This window comes from Anolis sagrei, chromosome 2 (genome assembly GCF_037176765.1).
Source record: "Anolis sagrei isolate rAnoSag1 chromosome 2, rAnoSag1.mat, whole genome shotgun sequence".
Lineage (NCBI taxonomy): Eukaryota > Metazoa > Chordata > Lepidosauria > Squamata > Dactyloidae > Anolis > Anolis sagrei.
The window spans coordinates 245,569,007-245,590,435 of NC_090022.1; the positions used below are offsets into that span (position 1 = coordinate 245,569,007).

At 38.8% G+C, this 21,429-nt stretch overlaps 1 protein-coding gene across 2 annotated transcripts in view; it reads right to left on the reverse strand.

Annotated features, from left to right (window-relative positions):
• CAMK4 (calcium/calmodulin dependent protein kinase IV) overlaps positions 1-21,429 on the reverse strand; it is a 108,334-nt gene that overhangs the window by 10,878 nt on the left and 76,027 nt on the right. For both annotated transcript variants that reach the window (XM_060761890.2, XM_060761891.2), the window contains 3 exons: positions 8,119-8,209; positions 5,466-5,540; positions 2,698-2,773 (listed from right to left, as the gene is read on the reverse strand). In XM_060761890.2, the coding sequence (XP_060617873.2) occupies positions 2,698-2,773; positions 5,466-5,540; positions 8,119-8,209 (242 nt within the window). The remainder of the gene's footprint in view (positions 1-2,697; positions 2,774-5,465; positions 5,541-8,118; positions 8,210-21,429) is intronic.

Here is a 21,429-nt window from a genome sequence, read left to right on the forward strand (position 1 = left end):
TTATTAATCTGAGGATGTATTTCTGACACTATAGAATTAATGCATTTTCAAACCACTTGGCTCAATGCTATGGAATCATGAGAGTTATGTTTTGGTAAGGTAACAACACACTTTGGTAGAAAAAGGCTAAAGACCTTGTAAAACTACAACTGATGTGGATCTATTGCACTGAGTCATGGCAGTTAACATGGTGACAAACTGCATTAATGCTACAGTGCAGATATGCATCCCAAGCCTTCCTTTTATACATCTCCTTTTGGGGGCAACCACCTCTGGAACACCAGGAATATGGTAATAGCATCAAAATTTTCTTAAGATCTTTGGAAAGGTAACTTTTTTTTACTATAAAAGATCCCAGCTCTGTGTTTTTGGCAATGACATGAGGGGAGCTGGGCCAACTTCTTCCATGAAAGAAATTGGTAAACAGCATCCAGAGAGTTTCTACTTGTGCTCTGCAAGTATATACACAAATATTGGAAGGAGAAGAGAACCCAAGAGTACCTCAAGAAATAGTTAAATGTGTTTGTACCTGGAGCAGAAATCATTTCAACATCAGTAAATCTAACCCCTTTTCGGTGAAGAAAATGGATGCTATCCTCTCATCAGTTATGCATGAGGAGGGAGAACTGTCTTCAGAGGGGATTGAGAAGCAAATAAAGAGCAGGAATAGCAGCCAAATTTCCCCATTCACCAGTTTTGTATTTCCTAGGGCTTATCATTTTACAAGAAAGTAAAACAGATCAGCTTTTGTGCCATATATGGATGAGTCAAATAGTTTCCAGAACACTCTGCTGGGGCTGGAATTGTTTTGCAGACAATTCTACCCTTTCTGGAATGTACAGACAATATGTCTGTGTGTGTAAGAGAGACTAAGCAATAACCATTGGTTTTGACATCTGTAACTAGAATAGCTATAGATCTCCAACTACATCTTATACAGCAGAAATAGGTCTTTTGGATATACTGACTATCACAACATCTATTCAAGAAAGGATTTTCTAAATCAGCAAATAGTTGGAGGAATCCTGCTAATGCTTCCTTTATGTGCCATGGTAGCTACACTTTGGGAGGATGTAATGGCACAAGTGGATTTATTTTTGGGAAGTTCCTTGATATTCAAGTATGTGGATTTTTGTGCACATTTGGCTAATAAACATTCATACTTTGTTTCTGGAAAGATTCTTATTCTCCACTTGTGATCCAATGGATAAAAAAATCTAACAATGGCCGATTTTGGTCAAAAACTATTTAGCCAATTGTGCTCCTTCTATTTTTATCAGTTTTATACTTATTTATGCAATGCGTTTGATACGAAATAAGTAAAGAAAGTGCTGGGAGACCAGGGTTTGACTTCCTGCTTTGTCACAGTGAATCACATGCTCTCAGCCACAGAAACTTTGTGATAGGGTTGCCATAATGACTTGAAGGCACACAACAATAATAACAACCTCTCTCACAAAAGGTAAATATATTTCTGGATAGTGAGGCACAGACACTGCATATGAGAAACCATCTTTGATTACCTCTGCTTATAGAGACCAGAAAACTTCTGTAAGGAAGTGCTACATGCCAAAACACTGCATTTAATGAGGGCAGCATTTGTAGGCTATTTAAAGCTGGCCTGCCCCCTAATGTGCCTCTTCAGTTTCTAAATGTGAAGAAAATTTCATGAGGGGCACTGCTGCAGCCCACTGGGTACACCAATGGTTTTAACCTCTTCATCAGAAGTGACGCCTTGTGTCACTCTGTGTTACACTTGGGGCGGTGAACTGGTGGGGGCCGAGTCAGTATGCAAAAGAAAAAAGCAGGATGATTTCCCTGCAGTCCCACAATCTGGCATCTGCTTTCTTTTTCCTGGTACTGTCTTCAAAATGGCACAATCTGTGATAGTATTCTGTGGTAATATCTCTGTGCAAAAAAATAGTGGCTACAAATACCAGGAGGAGCACATGCAGTGGCAATGAAAATAGTGGACAAGACGAATTACTCAGACTCAAGAACAGTATTACTCAGACTCAAGAAATTCAGTCTCACATACAGGTCTACAAAGGCTCAAGGCTCATGATGCCAAATGATGGTTTAAAAACAAACCGGATTTTCTAGAGCAGCACAAACTGCATGCAAGTGAAGTATTTGTAATTGTGTGCCTTCAAATCATTTCCAACCTACAGACATAGTCCCACTCTATTCTGCTTTGGTCAAACCTCATCTGGACAACTGAGTCCAGTTCTGTGCACCGCAATTCAAGAAGGTTTATGACAAGCTGGAACGTGTCCAGAGAAGGGTGACCAAAATGATCAAAGGTTTGGAGACCAAGCCCTATGACGACTGGTATGACAGCCCTGTTTAAATACTTGAAAGAGTGTCACATTGAAGAGGGGGGGGGGGGTAGCTTCTACATGTCCACATGGACAAATAAACAAAATTGAGGTTGTTTTTCTGCTTTTCTGATAACTAGAATACAGAAATGGATTCAAATTGCAGAAAACCCATCTAGACATGAAGAAAAACTTCTGGACGGTAAGAGCTGTTTGGTGTTGGGAGATGCTATCTCGGAGGGTGGTGGTCTCCTTCTCTGGAGGTTTTTAAGCAGAGGCCGGTTGGCCATTTGTCAAGGGTGCTTTGATTCTGTGTTCCTGCAGAAGAGACAGTTAATACAATTAAAAACTTTAAATTTAAGAGTTCAATTAAACTTACAAGATGTAGGTGATTATTCCTAAGGACCACATGTCTACTTCAGGGCCATAGGCACATCCTCGTAGAATTTCCGGTGCTGCAGATGACAAAAGCCTTGTCAATAAAACAAAAGGTAAATGTAGGAAGAATAACACCAATGGGGAATAGCTGTCAATACGTATTGTCTATTTTCAGAGAACCTTATACCCATCCAAAATCCAGTTGAAATTCCTATAACTGATGTTCTATATAACTATTGTTCAGGTTTCTTTTTTTGCTCTATTTTATGTTAATATTTGTTTATATATGTGTGTGAATATTTCTTTTTTTTAAATCAGTGTTAGTTTTGTAGAAAGGAAAAAAGGAAATATATTTGATTTTCTTCTAAATATGTTCATCTTCACAAAGTATCTAATTTTTATTTTAATCAACCAAGATATGGTACACTTAAATCAGTGCAAATAAATAAATTAATAAACACAAAACTTTCCCCCTTTTCTATTATTTAATTTCTTATGATTTAGACTTTCAAACATAACACACACACATATATATGCGCATTTTCTCTGCATCTTAATCAGTGGATTATCTGAGATGCTCCACATAGGTTACACATTTTAATCTATTATTTTCATTTTACAGTCGACTGCTTTGACAGCCTAGAGCGATGCATAACTATTGCAGAAATTAATTATTAATGAACAACTAATACCACTGTATCTCATTGTACTAGTCTGCTTCACATCTTTCTTGCTTAGAGTCCTGTTATTGTCTGCACATTATTTTTGTTGCTTTGGTTAATTTTTAAAGCCCCTATCTTTTATTCAAGGTTGAGGTATCTCTGATATTAAAAACCCTGAGGCTTGCAGTGCATTAAAGCACACAGATTGTTCATTTTATCAAAATGTGAAGTAATCTAATCTGAACACCTCCTAAACATTTTAAATATTTAACGCTACATTAAAATAATATGTGTCACTTATAAAAAGGCAATAGATAGTGAGAAATAAATGCCTGGAGGTGTGTGAACATACAGATTTTCTGGAAATCCTTTTTGTCTGTTTGTTCTGGGTTCAGAATCTTCCATACTTGATATTTTACTGTCAGATCAGACACTATTGGAAGAGAATCCCAACTATTCCCATAGACTGATCAATAAATAGACTGTATTTATTGATCCTCAAACAAAATCTCTACTCTTCCAATAGACTGATCAATAAATAGGCTGTATATATTGATCATCGAACAAAAGTCCTATTGCATGAATGGAAATATATTCACAAGACTTAGGACAAGACTGTAGGTATAGTTCATGAAAATGTTGGTAAGCCTTTTGAAATTATTTAAATAATTATATTGTTGCTGCTGCAAATATCTCTGTAGATCTTAGGAAGCTGTTTCTTGATTTTGGTTGTTGACATGCTGGCTGATATCCAGACAGAGGATGGGCTGGGGATGTCAAACATCTCAGCAAGCAAGAGTCCAAAAGTGGCAGGTTAAAACCCAGAACCTCAATCGGTGGCAGAGACTGGATGAGAAACTCCCTCCTGGGCACACAGAAGATTGGGCATCTTGGAAGGCACTAAACAAAATGTGCACCATGAGATGCAGAGCCAACCTTAAGGATGGGGCCACAAAGTGGAGTCCATCACATGGGAGTGTGGAGAAGACCAAATCACAGACCACCTATTACAATGCAGTCTGAGTCCTGCCATATGCACAATGGAGGACCTCCTTACAGCAACACCAGGGGCACTCCAAGTGGCCAAAGGACATTTAGTATAATGCCAAGTTTTTAAACTTTATGTTTTCTTAATACAACTGTACCCTTGTTTCACTTCTGATACAGAAAATAAATAAATAAATAAATAAAGTTAGGTTTCTATATGTTAGGCATTAAATTTTGCCATAATTATGTTGGAAAATACTTTGAGTCCCCTGTTGGGATGAGAAAAGTAGTATACAAGTGAAGTAAATAAATAAATAAATGCATACATAAATTGGTTCTTGTCAACTTTTAATTCACTTTTGTTATTTGGGGTGTTGATTCAGAAAATTCCATTTGATAGACCACATCAACTCTAGTTTCTGAAACAGAACATATGCCATCCAGTAGTCGCCATCAGCTTGCCCGGAGAAAACCATATTTAATAATCTAGAGCTGATGTGGTAGTAGTAATCTTTTGTGGGTAGTCAACCTCTCCCCTCCCGATATCCCCGTTGTCTCAGCACTATAAGAGGGTTTCACAAGACTAGTCGCTCTCATTGCCACATGGTTTCAAGGCAACAGTGTAGTAATGGTGAGGCCATGGACCATATTTTCATTTTTGCAGACCACTGGTGGTCCACGGACCACAGGATGGGAACCACTGCCTTAGAATCTTAGATTTTTTTTATACATTATAACTGTATTCTCAATTTGCTTCTGTCATGCTAAATAAATAAATATTATATTATTGTTAATCGATTGAGTGACAGTTAACTTTTCAATTTAGGATCATTGAGTCATTTTGAGCTAATTTTAATAAATACATAGTAACTGGGTTTTGTTTTAATTTAAAACTAATTAAAACCTAAATCAAGTCTTCATTTTTAATCAAAATATTTAATACAAGGGAAAGAAACAGTAATTTAATGTTAATGCTAGTGTTTCCAAATTCTGCTTTAGGCATAGCCTACCTATATCTTGATAATGACTTTTTTCACCATTGTGGGTCTAGGAAATTATGAACAGTTGAACAATTCGATATAAACGCAGTCCTTTCTGATATACTAAGAAAACAACATACCGCAATACCCTGGAGTTCCACAGACAGTTTTCATGGTGACTTGATCTGCAACAATCTTGGAAAGTCCAAAATCAGCTGTTACATACAAATCAGAAAGGTTTATTATTTTATAACGTTTCCTGCAGCACAGTGCTGAATTAATTAAGTGAAATATTCCATCTTTTAAAATACCTTATACTAAACCACTACCAAGCAAATAAAAACACAGAGAAGTAAACATTTCTAATGAATTTTTCATGTTTCAAACTCTCAAAAACAAAATTTAGATACAAAAGTGTCACTGTTCAATTAGAAGACACTCCTGCCCATGTGGGAAAGAGTGGTAGGGCAGGGAGGGTCTTTTTATTTTTTTTCAGATTCCAAATGGTTTAGGGGCATCAAAGCCATCAATGCAGGTTATGGAAACAACATACTATGAGCAAAACTTCACTTATCAAAGTGAGAAGCCATGCCTCCATTATTGATGTTCCCTTGATGTTGCTATTTCCAAACTGAAAGAACAGACATTAGCTGAAATTAAGGAACGAAATGTTACTTAGCTTTTTTAAATAGCAAATGTGCTAAAAGTGGCTATGGGGAGATAACATAGAACATAAAAACAAACAGAGCAGTCCTGAAAAACATTAGGATTCTCAAAACTATGACAAATCCTAATGTTTGTTACAGATAGCTGGAGGAAACATTAAATCAAAAATGAGAGAAAAGAACAAGATACAAATGGAAGAAGCAAATGCAAATAAGAGACAAAAAAAAGAAGAAGAAGAAGAAGAAGAAGAAGAAGAAGAAGAAGAAGAAGAGAGGAGGAGGAGGAGGAGGAGGAGGAGAAAGAGGAAGAGGAGGAGGAAGAGGAGCAGGAGGAGGAGCAAGAGCAGGATGGGAAAGAGGAGGAGGAGGAGAAGCAGGAGGAGAAGGAGGAGGTGGAGGAGCAGGAGCAGGAGATTGAACCAAATAGTTCTCATAGTACTATCACACTGAATGTTAAATGACTGGTGCTTGGTTTCTAAGACTATATTTTTTACTTAACAGTTTAAACCAAGCATGGGCAAATTTTGTCTCTCTCAGTGGTTTGGACTTCAATTCAAAGTTTAGTCAAAGCAATGTTGAAAACAATGAGCCGGGATGTATTTGATGAATTACAATGGGACACATATGCCATCGCAACTCACGTTTTTAACCATTGTGGAGAGCAGAATTCGCTGGCAACAATGGAATGATCAATATGCTCCAAAACTCCCCTTTTCTCATCTGCAGTCCCCAAACCTGGCCTATTTATGTTTGGTGGAGAGCAAAGGGAACGTAGACAACAGGTATTTCCCAATAGTAGGAAGCAAAACAATGGCAGGAGTATCTGGAGGAGCCCTTAATATCTCTGTGGATGCCTGTTCCTGGATAGGAGACTATCATAGTTTCATATCCTGAGGCCAAATATAGGTGTTGTTCAAGTGTTAGTTTGAGGACACATGAGGTGATGAAGAATGAAGAGAACCACATTAATTTGTCCCACTTCTGCCCAAGTTCTAAGTGTTTTCAATATATTGACTGTGAAGCTTTGCAGGGCAAATGTCTTCTATTCAAAAGACCCTGGCTTTATACGGCTCTACAAGGCTAGAAAAAAAATCTGTAATATGCATTAATCCTCAATACATGGTGGGGCTATGCAGACACTAATGAAGGGGACACAACTAGCATGTTCCTCCTTGCTTTTCTGCCTTATGCCTCCTTTAACTACTCAAGCATAACATCACCGGTAGATGATATTTCCCATATTAGCAGGACCATAAGTCCATTCTGGGTTTTAATCTAGCTTTAGGAGCTGTGGCGGCGCAATGGGTTAAACCCTTTTGCTGGCAGGACTGCTGACCAAAAGTCGGTGGTTCGAATCAGGGGAGCAGGGTGAGTTCCTGTTTGTCAGCGCCATCTTCTTATGTGGAGAGAAGAGAGAAGCCTCCCACAGGATGATAAAGTATTAGGGAGTCCCGTGGGCAATGTATTTGCAGGTGGCCAATTTTCTCACACCAGAAGTGATGTGCAGTTTCTCAAGGTGCTACTGATACGAAAGAAAATTCTAGCTTTAACGGGGCTATCCAGGGCATTGAATTTAATTTAATGGTAGGGTTTCAGCACCATGGATAGTTCCTTTGAAATTTGACTAAAGACCCGAAGGCCTTTCAAACTACACTATTATAGAATCATGGCTAAACTTTAACCGCCACAGTTTTATCCTATGGTAACTTGGGATTTGCAGTTTAAGATGGAGTACTTAGAATTCTTCACTAGAGAGCTCTGTTGACTCACCAAATGACAAACTATGCCATTCTATAGGGTGCCTTCAAGTGAAATCAAAGTGATAGCTTAGATAGTGTAGATTCGCCACAAGATTCAAATGGAAACTACTGGCTGCTATTGTCTATTCAGCCTGAAGAGACTGCCTTAGACTGGATCTACACTGCCCTATAAGCCAGATCAATGTTGTCAATCACATTCTGAAACTGGATTATAGGGCAGAGTAGATCCAGCCTTAGACAGTACTGTGGGATGTTCTGAACATAATTGGAATGAAATAAATGGATGTAGAGGGTGTCCCTACCATTCACTGCATTACAGCATCTGCATACAAACAAAACACAACCTAGTACTGGAAAAAGTCAATTACCTATTTTTAAAGGTGCATCAGGAGCTGGCGTTGCATACAGAAGGTTTTCTGGCTTCAAATCACGGTGGACAATTCCATTAGCATGTAGATACTAGAAGGAACAAGTGAAAATATGTGATTTTAAATTTACGTTTTAAACTTGCATTTTTTTCAAATATTGTTTACTGGTTGCAGCTCTGAATACAAAGAGCAGACTAAAGCCTAAATTCTGTTGGTTAGTGCTAGCCAGATTAGAAACAGAGTCCTTCCACACAGCCATATAACCTAGAATATCCAGGCAGAAAATCCCACAATATTTGCTTTGGACTGGGTTATCTGAGTCCACACTGCCATACATTTCAGTTCAAAGCAGATAATGTGGGATTTTATTCACCTGTGTGGAAGGGCCCCCGATGAATCAAGTGTAGGGTAGCATATTAATAATAATAATAATAATAATAATAATAATAATAATAATAATAATATGCTTTATTTATATTCTGCTTTATCTCCCTGAGGGGACTCAATGTGAATTACAGAACACATACATGGCAAATATTAAATGCCATTATACAATTAACAAAGACAGGCAGTACATAGACAGAGGCAAGGCTTCCTTCTTTTTCATTTCAGGCATCTGGATATTATGCTGTTGTTCAATTTTCCATGCCAAGTAGCATGTTGTCCATGGATGCCTTCCTGATTGAATTGCCAGCATGGCTTCTTCCGGGGCGCCTTTTACCTCCCCACCAAAGCAATACCTATTGATGTACTCACATTGCTGATGTTGAACTGCTAGGTAACTAGAAGCTAGAGCTGACAACGGGAGCTCATCCCAACCCATTGCTTGAACTGCCAAGCTCCTGGTCAGCATGATTTTCTATAGCTAGTGGTTTAACTCGCTGTACAAACTATGGCCACCTGTAGGGTTAATCCTATTAATTAAATGGGCCTACTTTGCTCAGAAATATTTTTTTTAATTCAGATTATAGTATTAGACTGTCTTATCCCAAGGTTTTTAATGTAGTTTGTACCATAATTTGTAACAGGAAAGTGAAGTTTTAAGATGAAAGAATGAATCTGTTTAACATAAACAGTGGGCGGTTTCTTGTATACGCCTGATTTAAAGAAATAGGCAGAATGATCAAACCAATGTTAGATAGGTGTTGCAAGACAATATTTTTCTTACTGCAAAATTGTATTATTTCAATGCATGTGTTTGTGGTGTTTCTACATGTATACAGTTTGAAAAGGTTCTCACAGATGACTTGACCAACAGCTTTAAACAGCTTTAACAAGAAAATTAGCTCTATTAAGATAATGTTGTTGAAGAGTTGCTGTGAATTTTCCAAGCTGTTGCAGAAGCATTCTGGATTTCAGTGGCTTCTCTGTATCATCTGACATGGTAGTTGTTAAGAGTCAAATACTGGATCACTCTAACACCACCATATCAGACTACACAGAGGAGTCACTGAAATCCACAAGCAATTTCAACAGAAAGGAGGAAACCATGAATATGAACAAAATCTGGCTACCAATATTAAAAACTCTAAAATCAGGACAGTAAATAAAGAGCAACGCTCCATTCAGTTAGAGGTGGTGATATCTAAATGCACTTTCTCAATTTCCTCTACTGCAGCATTTCTCAACCTGAGGGGTCTGGATCCTGAGGGGGGGTCACGAGGGAGTGTCAGAGGGATCGCCAAAGACCATAAAAAACACAGCATATTCTGTTGGTCATGGAGGCTCTCTGTGGGAAGTCTGGCCCAACTCTATCGTTGGTGGGATTTAGAATTCTCTTTGATTGTAGGTGAACTATAAATCCCAGCAACTACAACTCCCAAATGAGAAGGACTATTTTCCCCAAACTCCACCAGTATTCACATTTGGGTATATTGTGTATTTGAGCCAAGTTTGATCCAGATCCATCATTGTTTGAGTCCACAGTGCTCTCTGGATGTAGGTGAACTACAACTCCAAAACTCAAAGTCAATGCCCCCCAAACCCAGTATTTTCTGTTTCTCATGGGAGTTCTGTGTGCCAAGTTTGGTTCGATTTCATCGTTGATGGAGTTCAGGATGCTGTTTGATTGTAGGTAAACTATAAATCTCAGCAACTACAATAATACTATTTCATGAAACATAAACTGCAAGTCTTAGTTTTATTTGATTTATGACTGCCAGGATGCACAAAAGCTTTGGGTATGTTATCAGGAACAAAGAATCTTGTATTATATATCTTTCTTTTAGACAAAAAAGTAGCACCTGAATATTGGTGAATATTTTCCTTGGTGTTTTAAACTGTTTCAGCCACAGACTTGCAGTCTTCTTTTTCGAGTGACATTTCACTCAATTCTTTGAATATTTTAGTGTTATAGTGCTATTGTTTAAGACAGTTTGCTAGATTTCTTGAGCAGCAGAGGATTATAAGTACCTCTAAGTACCTAACCAACTATAAATCCCATAGATCTGAGCCATGACAGTTGTATGCAGTATACATCAATGTTTGCAGTATCGGAACAGTTGGGGGAAGTGGAAGTGTTTGATCCAATCTATGCATGGTGCCTTTGAAAAATAATAAACTCTATTACATTAAAAGGTGGAAATCAATTTTCTTAACTTCCAAAAGAAGAAACTTTTGAGCTGGAAAAAAATACCTTTATTTACATTATGGCCTCAAATGCATTACTCACATTTTCATTGATAACAATACAAACTCCCCAAAATGTTCACAATTGGAATGTAAATTGAGGACTGCTTTTTTCCATTATTAAAAAGAGTTCATAAAGCAAAGTTACAGAGGCACTTTCCCACTTAAATATATATGTAACCCGCTTCTCTGAAAAATAACTAAAATGTCACATGAATAAAATAATGTGCTTTGTGCTACTGAATATGAGGTGATTTCTGAATGCTTCTGAATGCAATAGAATAATTCCCATCACATCAAGTGTTAGCAAATTTGACAGCCTTATTGAAGTCCTTTAAAAAATGTCAAAATGCTACAAGGTTAGAATTTCAAGTAGTTAAGATGTGGGTCCAGAATACTAAATACAAGGAAATGTTGATTTTTTTTTAAAAAAAAATGGGTTTCTGCCACACCTGCAAAATTATCAGGTGACGTGATCAAAATACTGTATTTAATAAGTTTTAAAATATATTTTCACATAAAGGTAATCTATTTAAAAAAATTTTGAAACAGTAGGTTTGAGTAAAAACTGCAAGAAAACGGTGAATGCACAATTTAGGGGAGGGGGGATTGTTCGAAAGGCAGTGGTAGCTTGAAACCCTCATAGTGCCAAGGCTTAATAAATACTAGCTGTCCCCTGCCACGTGTTGCTGCGGCCCAGTCTGTGTATATGTGCTTTGTGTGTATATATATGTGTGTGTGTATATATTTGTGTATATGTGTATATACCTGTGTTTACATATATATGTGTGGTTTTGTGCATCCGTTGTAATGTATTTTTTGGCTTTTTATGTCCCTTCTGCTGTGTTTTTCAGTGTTTCTATGACTGATGGTCACTCATTGGCCTGATACGTGTATTGTGTCCAAATCTGAAGTCAATTCGTCCAGTGGTTTTTGAGTTATGTTAATCCCACAAATGAACATTACACTTTTATTTATATAGATGGTTTTTTGTGGGTGAGCAGACGGTGAGTACTAGATGGCATATGTTCTGTATCAGAAACTAGACCCGATGTGGTCAATCCAATGCATTTTTCTGAATGAGCACCCCAAATAACCAAACCGAATCTAAAGTTGACCAAAAACCGATTTGTAACCCTTTTGGTACTAATGTCAGAAAGTGGTCAAAATGGTCCCTGGTTTAAAAAAAAAAGGTTGGGAACCACTGCTATAGAGCATAACCTTTCTCCCTTAGCTACAGTGCTTCTGTCTTTTTCTCTCTTCTTGAAGCAAGAGGGCTAATGAAGGTAGACAGGTCACCAGGCCTTTTATATCTTTTCTTTCACCTTACCTCAAGGAAGACTTTTGACAAAAATATAAGAGGAGGTCACACAGATGGTCAACACTGGCTGTCCATACCAGACCTAGAGGCTCCTGTCATTCTATCTTACTCCAACCAACAGCTGCACAGATCTGAAAGATCTGCATAGATCTCACCCTCTCCTATCAACAAACTGTTTCAGCCAGAAATACATAATTCTTAAAACCATTTCAGAACTGGCGGCTTTCTGCAAAGTTCTGAAAGAAGCATGGTAACAATCCAAAAGGCTGTAGGAAATACATGACTGATTAACAATATGGTTTGACTTCTGCATCCAGAATTGTTGAATAAGGACTTCCTCTTCCTTCTCTCCTCCAAACAAGATCCTGCTTCACAACCTGAAAAGCTCCTCTAGGAGGCTCCTTATTCTTTATTCCTGTAAGTGCGAATTGATGGTCCACAGGGTCTTATAGGGAAGGATGTTACTGAAGAAGTAGTTCTAGTCAAGTGGTCCCTGTGCTTTTTTGACCAGGGACCACTCTCCAACATTAGTACCAAAAGGGTTACAAATCAGTTTTTGGTCAACTTTAGATTTGGTTTGATTATTTGGGGTGCTGATTCAGAAAACTGCATTGGATAGACCACATCAGCTCTAGTTTCTGATACAAAACATATACCATCTAGTAGTCTCCATCTGCTCACCCACAGAAAACCATATTTAATAAGCCTCAGTACTATAAGAGTGTTTCACGAGACCAGTCACGCTCATTGTAATGGTGTAGAAACAGTGAGGGCGTGGACCATATTTTAGTTCCTGCTTACTTACTTACTCTACTCAGAACTCAAGAATGGGAAATGTAATGTTGGTGGACAGGAAAAGAGATTTAAAGATGGGCTTAAAGCCAACCTCAAAAACTGTGGCATAGACATCAAGACCTGGGAAGCCCTGGCCCTTTAGTGCTCTAACTGAAGGGCAGCTGTGATCAGAAGTGCTGCAGAAATTGAAGAGGCACGAATGGAGGACAAAAGGGATAAACATGGCAAGAGGAAGGCATGTCAAGCCAACCCTGACCAGGACCGCCTTCTGTCTGGAAACTGATGTCTTCACTGTGGGAAAACATTCGGATCAAGAATAGGGCTCCACAGCCACCTATGGACCCACTGCCAAGACACCACATCTGGAAGATAATAATCCTCAAACTACAAAGGATCGCCTAAGTAAGTAAGTCTAGTGGAAGAAGCAACCACATTGGATCCCAAATCTCATGCATACTGTATACCTATCCAATCCTTCCTCTTCCCCAGTTCTTGCAGAAATTTAATTATTTTCTCTCTATATATATTACACACACACACACACATTTAAATATCTTTTCAATGTCGTCTGCTCAAGGCTTCCATTCAGTGCCTGGAGCAAGAAAGGAAAAAAAGAAGGAAGATTGGTTTCAAAGGATAGAACAAAGTTAGGGAAATAGATGGGCCAGATTAGAAGTCAGATAGCATTCCATTTCACTTCAAGCACGGCTTCTATTCATACTATTTGCTTCCTTCTTGTGCCACAATCACATGTTTTCTTTTACCTCTACCAGCTCTGTCCTTGTTATCTTCCTGTCTTGTTTCTTTTCCTACCGTCTGATCGTTTCTCTCTTTTGCTTTCTTGTTAATCTTCAATACAACACATTTCTTGACCCTGTACCACCACCTCCTCCTCCTCCTCTTCTCAAATCTATTGGTCCCACACCATTTCTCCATTCCTCCCTCTTTGATCCATGTCTATAATTTCGATCTTCTTGCACTGAGATGCATCTTCTTTTTTCCAAGCAAATTAATTTCTGTCATGAAACATCTCTGAGGCACCCGAAGGAAATTACTATTTGTCACTTTCTTAGCATCACACAAGCCAGAGCCTTTACATTTCTCAACTCCAAAGGAATAGTTTTTATAGATCTGCTGAAGAATCTTCTCAGTTTCAGACACTGGCATCTTCTTTGATTTGGTTCATCTCTCCTTTCAAGATTTTCCTTCAGTGTGATGGTGCGAGCAATGTAATAGCCTCTTAACAAGAAGAACTGTAATCTCCTCATTGTGTGTGGTTGTTTTCCTGCTTTGCGATCTCCTTCTTAATTATCACCAGATTATTGCAATTAGCAACATTCACATGATTCTCCACTAGTAGATTGCCACAGTGATATTCCATTAATGTTTGCGACTGCTCTATCTTACTCTAGTCCTATTTTCTTAGTATATAAAATACAATAAATGTTGTCAGAAATGCAGCAATGTGATAATGCAGCTTCATGAACATCTGGTTTATCAAGAACCAGACAGATTTCAGCATAAATGTGAAAACGAAGCAAATTCTTGGAAGTTTCTTCAGCATACGCTTGCCGCATACTGAGGTATATTGTGTATTTATTTTAAATATATATTTTGCTTTTTCTCCTTTATTTAAAAGAAAGGGTTAAAAAGAAACAATTCTCCATAAATAGTGAAATCTATCTTTAGGCATTTCCATTCAAGATGGGATTCCATTCAATAAACCATGTTTCAGAATTGAAGATATCTTTCCCCGAGAGGGAGAGGGTGCAGTGGGTTAAACTGCTGATATGCTGAACTTGCTGACCGAAAGGTTGGCGGTTCGAATCCAGGGATTGAGCTCCCACTGTTAGCTCCAGCTTCTGCCAACCTAACAGTTTGCAAACACGCAAATGTGAGTAGATCAATAGGTACAGCTTCTGCAGGAAGGTAACAGTGCTCCATGCTGGCCACATGACCTTGGAGGTGTCTACAGACAACACCGGTTCTTCGGCTTAGAAATGGAGATGTGCACCACCCTCCAGAGTTGGAAATCACTAGACTTCATGTCAGGGGAAACCTTTACCTTTACCTTATTTCCCTGAGATGGAAAATACATCTTAAGTAGAAATTAGGAATGCATTATTGAATTATTATAAATATAATGATTTACAGTCCATGCAGGGAGCAGAGTGAGCTCCCACTGTTAGGCCCAGCTTCTGCCAACCTAGCAGTTCAAAACATGCAAATATGACTAGATCAATAGGTACCGCTTCCGCAGGAAGGTAACTGCACTCTATGCAGTCATGCCGGCCACATGACTTTGGAGGTGTCTATGGACAACACTGGCTCTTTGGCTTAGAAATGGAGATGAGCAGCACCCCCCAGAGTTGGACATGACTAGACTTGATGTCAAGGGGAAATTTCTACTTTCTTATTTTAGAGGAAGAAACTGGCAAGTACATGAGGAAAAGGAATCACTTCTGGACTATTGAGAGAGCTAACTAAACTACATGTAATATAAACTTGTGTACATGGAAAATATACTTGTGGTTGAAAACACAGTGATCAGAAACAGACAATGCCATTTTGAAAAACAGCAGACACAAATCTAATTACCACACCTATTTACTTAACAATTGTTCTGCTGCATTGCACAGCACCAGAGACTCCAACAACAGCATGACAGCTTGCCAAATGGAAGTAAAATTCCTAACAGTGTCACGTTTAAAATATCTGGTAGTTCCTAAACAATTTGATCTCTGTATAAACAGTGAGCGGGTAGGAAGCGTGCAGGATATTAAAGAAATATAGCACCGATTTCAAAAGGGTGTTTTGATGTATATTTGAAATAGAAAAGTTCAAACATTGGGTACCATTTCCAAAAGCTGACTTAACAATTGCTGCGGCAAATCTTGTCATCTGAAACTATGAAGGTGAACCCAATCTTGAATTAAAGGTAGAAATAAAGAATTGGGATTTGGAAATGTGAGGATTCTGGAAATTTAAGAAATAGCTAAACCAGGGGGAGCAAAAGCAAGAACAGAATATGCTTGTGACATAAAAGGTAAAATTCTGTTTTGGATTTAGTGGGCCTTTCTATCTGTTTTAGCAGCAGAGCTATTTCTCTCTCCTGCTAAATCGGAGCTGCTTTTCTCTCTGTCCCTGTTTATATATTTCACTTCTGGAATTTATAGTTATGGTAAACAAGTCATTTCCCCATGACAAAATACCTAGGTCTGTGTGCATACAATTATGGTTAGTGCTGTCTTACATGGATTGTTGCACAGCTGCAAGTTTCATTTTGCATTTATTTCATACACAGAAGAAAATGTCAAACATCATTTTCCGGTTAGTGTTCCACATCTGAACTGTTGTTGTTTGGTCTAATAGTAGTATTAGGTGGATAATGTGGTCATTGGGAAAAGACTAACCATCCTTTGTCCTTAAAGTGAAGACCTTGAAAGTACTACTAATGGGTCTATGAAATATTGTACATATCTAGAAAAGAACAGTATAGTTCCGTGGTTAAAGAACACAATGAGCTACCTTATCCCTTGTCCAACAAGCTCAGGATTGTTTACTCCGACTGAGACATAATTTTCGGGTCTCTCACGGAGGCTCTTCTTATTGCCCAAAGGCAACCTGGAGATACTCAGGATTATTCCTAAAACAACCTTTGTCCAAAGAAAGCATAGATCTAATTACTGAGCCAAAGTCCCGTGCTCCTTTATCAACAAATTTCTGCATGTTTCTGCAGTACCAATGCCAAACTAGCCCAAACGTTTAACCCGAGATGATAGTATAACATCAATTATTGGCGATGGCTTTCATGGCCAGAATCACTGGGTTGTTGTCGGTTTTTCGGGCTGTATGGCCATGTTATAGAAGCATTCTCTCCTGATGTTTCACCTGCATCTGTGGCAAGCATCCTCAGAGGTTGTGATGCCATACATGGCCATACAGCCCGAAAAACCTATAACAACTCATCAATTATTGGTTTTGATATCAGTATGCAGTCACCTGATTTGGGTATTAGTCTGAATTTTAGAGGAGCTATTGAACACTATATACTAAAATATGGGTTAATGTAAACAAACTGTTGTGTTGCAGTTAATTTGATATCACTGAATTTACATGCTCATGAAAGATCCAGACTCAAAAGAGCCATGGCTTCTAGTAGGGGAGTTTCATGAATACCATGGCTACCTCCAACATTGGTACCATTTGGAATAGATCAGTTAAGTGCACACCACCGTTTGTCTGCCAACCCCCGAAGTAAAGACTCACGAATAAAGACACAACAACCAAGTCAATGGGTTCAAATTGGGCAACTTTTATTTAACGTTACCTATTTAAGTGCTTAACCTAACTCAAAGGGGTGTCGGGAACTGGTATAACAAACCCAGGTAGAATCACTACCCAATCTTAAGACAACAATTTTCGGGCGAAGCACCTGGGTTTCCTGGTAATAACCCTGGACCACCAAGCAAGGGAAATGAGTGAGGAGTCTCTTCTAAAGATCTTGCAGCCTGACTCCTCTCATTTCATGGCCATTTGAGTTCACTTCACCTTTTAACTAAACAGTAGGTGAGTGTTTAACTTAATGGCCTATCACCCCTTAAGGGGGTGCCTTAGGTGCACACCGACTAAACTATTTTACGCTAGCCTATTTAGCTAGCCTATTTAGCGATAGTCCACCATTCTATCTAGCCCTAAACAGTATAGGGTAGGCAAAAAACCCTCCCCTTGAAACAAGAACGGAAAAAATTCCTACCCGGTTCCATAGGCAACCTAAATTATACTGTTGATGGGCGGGAGTGGTGGGCAGCTTCCAGGCTCAGAATGAGCCTGGGTGGGGAATGGCTTGTACAAACAGGCCACGCCCCCTAGTCCTCTGGAAGGTTCCATTGGAACCCATCCCTGCCTCATGGGAGGCAGACAAACCATTTTCTCTCTCCCCATTTCACGGGGAGAGGAAATTTATTATCCACCGCTAATATTAATCTCATTGACTTTAGCATGTGTGTTCTCATTGACTTATGTGTGTTGTTTGTTCATTCAATCGCTTCCAACTCTTTGTGACCAGAGCACCCTGTCAGCTGTGGCCACCCCCATATCCCTCAAGGTCAAGTCAGTCACTTCAAGGACACCATCCATCCATCTTGCTCTTCTTCCTTTTTCATTCCATTTTCCCCAGCAGCATTATCTTCTCTAAGCTTTCTTGTCTTCTCATGAGGTGGCCAAAGTACTTCATCTTTGCCTCTACTATCCTTCCCTCCAATGAGCAGTTGGGCTTTATTTCCCAAAGTATGGACTGGCTGGGTCTTCTTGCTGTCCAAGGCACTCTCAGAATTTTCCTCCAGCACCACTGTTCAAAAGTGTCTATCTTCCTTTGTTCAGCCTTCCTTATGGTCCAGGTCTCACATCCATAGGTTTTTATGGGGAATACACTGCTTTAACTACGCAGATCTTCGTTGCCAGTGTGATGTCTCTACCCTTCACCCTTCACTATAGTATTATGTATTCATTGGATAATTGCTTGAAATGTATGCATGTTTTTTGAAAAAGCATATACCTTTTAAATAAAACTAAAGCCCATATAGAATTGTGTTAACTTTGTATTCCAAAATATGTTCTAGCTAGATTGCTACCTTGCTGAATTATTTTGGAAAGCAATATTCATTGTAACATTATTCATGATATATGTGCCTCAAGTCATTTTTAACTTATGGTAACCCTATCACGGTTTTTTGTGTGTGTAAGATTTGCTCAGAGAGAGCTTGCTTTGGCCTTCCTTTGTGGCTGACAGAGTGTGACTTTGCCCAAGGACACTCAGTGAGTTTCTATGGCTGAGCTGGGATTTGCATCTTTCCTCCAGAGTCATGGTCCAATGCTCAAACCATTATACAATGCTGGCTCTCAAATACACATAGCTGTCGATTTAAAAGAAATATGAGTGAATATTGAACTGAATGTAAGAACTATGTTATTAAGAGAGAGCAAGAAGGCACCAGCATTTCCCTGCAAATTACTCATGATTTCTTGCTTGTCATGCAGATAGCAACTTTTAATCCAGTTTACATACCATCCTTCCCAATCACCAAGAGTATGGATTTGTTACTGTTTTCCATAATTAGAAGATAGATGAAGAGAAAGAAAATGCTAATTTAAAATACCGGCATATAGCAACTCGTAACACAATATACCTGAGTTAAACAACACATTCTGAAAATACAAAGCCTCTTCTTTAGTATGGATTTTACTAAGTCAAGTGTATCGAACTCTAGGAGTTTCAGAACTGCAATCTTTTCTTTCACAGATGAGAGGCTTCCTGAGGAAGTAAAAGCGTTTGCAGAGTTACAAAGGATGTTCATTTAAATTGATTTGAGTCTGGCTCATATCTAAAGACAGATCACAATAGAGCTGGCATAGCGCCATCGGATTCAGGAAGTAGCTTCAAGACATCTTGAAAGTCAGCCAAGCATATCTGCTGTAAGGTAGGCTATGAAATCTTGATCTACTGAAGAATATTGGCAATACAAGAAATACTGAATTTTCAGATGTACAGCAGTGCCATGATACACCCACACACATTCCTCCCACATACATATTTGCATGCACTTTAGGCAGTTTCTTACCGTCACCCTTCATTACCAAGTAGATTTGCTCCCTTTCTATCTGCCATATCTATAAGTAAGACATCTATTACTTCAATAGGAATAGAAATTGTTCTAATTTTGTTATCTATTCCAAACGTTGAATACTTGAATGCTTGTGAATTATTGACAAACTTGACCAGAGAAACTATCCTGGATAAGTAAGGTAGTTAAAAAAAAGGTTATTGTCTATCCCAGCTGACTGGAGCCCATACAACACTTTGCTACAGGAAAGCAGCTAATTAGGAAAGGCAGGAAAAAAATAATTTTGGGGAAATAACTCGTAAACAAGGTTATTGTCTCCTCTAGAGTCTATACCTTGGCAATGGTAGCAAGGACCAATGAAGTTGTTATGCAGCATTGATCAGAAAACTTTTGAGAGTAATTCAAGCCCTTGTGAGATATGTTTGACTAAGTGATTTAGTTGAAGGCTGTTATGGCATGTTCATGAAACTCATGCAAATAAAATTGTTTGCAGCCTGCAAAGTACCCTGAACTCTGAATTATCATAACTTTTTGGAGATGTCTCATTTCTCAGAAGGCATAATCCTTAAAAATGTTTGTCTCATGAACTAAATGTTAAATCAGTGGCTCCTAGTTTTTGGTTTTCACAAGAACTTGTCAATATTAGCTACAGTTGTCTGAGGTATCTGAAAGCTGACGTCCAACATTTGGGGAGCCACGTTTGGGGATCACAGCTCCAGACCTTTATCCATAATGATTAATTCTAGCTTTGATAATTTTAGCTTGCAAGAGACTGGATAGTTCTGGCTGATGTGAAGTAAGATTGTATCATAGGTAAAGGTAAGAGGTTTCCCCTGACATTAAGTCCAGTCATGTCTAACTCTGTCCAATTCTACGCCAAAGAGCCAGCATTGTCCCCCTGCCATTAAATCCAGTCATGTCCGACTGTTCATTTCTAAGCCGAAGAGCCGACGTTGTCCATATACACCTCCAAGGTCATGTGGCCAGCATGACTGCATGGAGTGACGTTACCTTCCCACCTTAGCGGTACCAATTGATATATTCATATTCACATATTTTTGAACTGCTAGTTTGGCAGAAGCTGGGTCTAACAGCAGGAGCTCACACCATTCCCTGGATTCGAACCACCAACCTTTGGGTCAGCAAGTTCAGCAGCTCAGCAGTTCAACCCGCTGCACCACTGGGAGTAATATGTCACAGTAATTGTGATCATAGCAGCTGGTATCTCCCATGTCAGAGGGGAAGTGAATGCACTCAAGGATTTATATGAACTTTAAATAATCTATGTGTCCTTTTCATTTTTTTTAAGTAGCCCCCAGTGGCACAATGAGTTAAGCTCTTGTGCCGGCAGGACTGAAAATCAACAGGTCAGAGGTTCGAATCCGGGGAGAGGACAGATGAGCTCCCTCTGTCAGCTCCAGCTCCCCATGCGGGAACATGAGAGAAGCCTCCTACAAGGATGGTAAAACACAAAACATCTGGGCATTCTCTTGGCAATGTCCTTGCAGACGGCCAATTCTCCCACACCAGAAGTGACTTGGGAGTTTCTCAAGTCGCTCCTGACATGAAAAAAAACTTTTTAAATATTTTTCTGAATATACTACTTCTATTAGCTCCACAACAGAAACATTTGTTACAATCCAGATTATACCCTACAGCTTTTAAGAACAAGTATTAATTCAGGCTAACCAAATATTCAAGTCAACAATATATATGTGTGTGTATGTATGTATGTACATATGTGTGTGTCTATCTCAATCTATCTATCTATAAAAATTGTGTGTGAGGTTTACAAAAGGAATGGAAGAGATAACTGGAAAATCCATTTCTGACTAAGCAGTGGCCATCTGTTTATAGCTGTTATGACTACAAATCTCTATGACTTATACAGCATATATTGCTCTTTTGGGTATATTGGTCACCACCACGTCTGTTCAAGGAAGG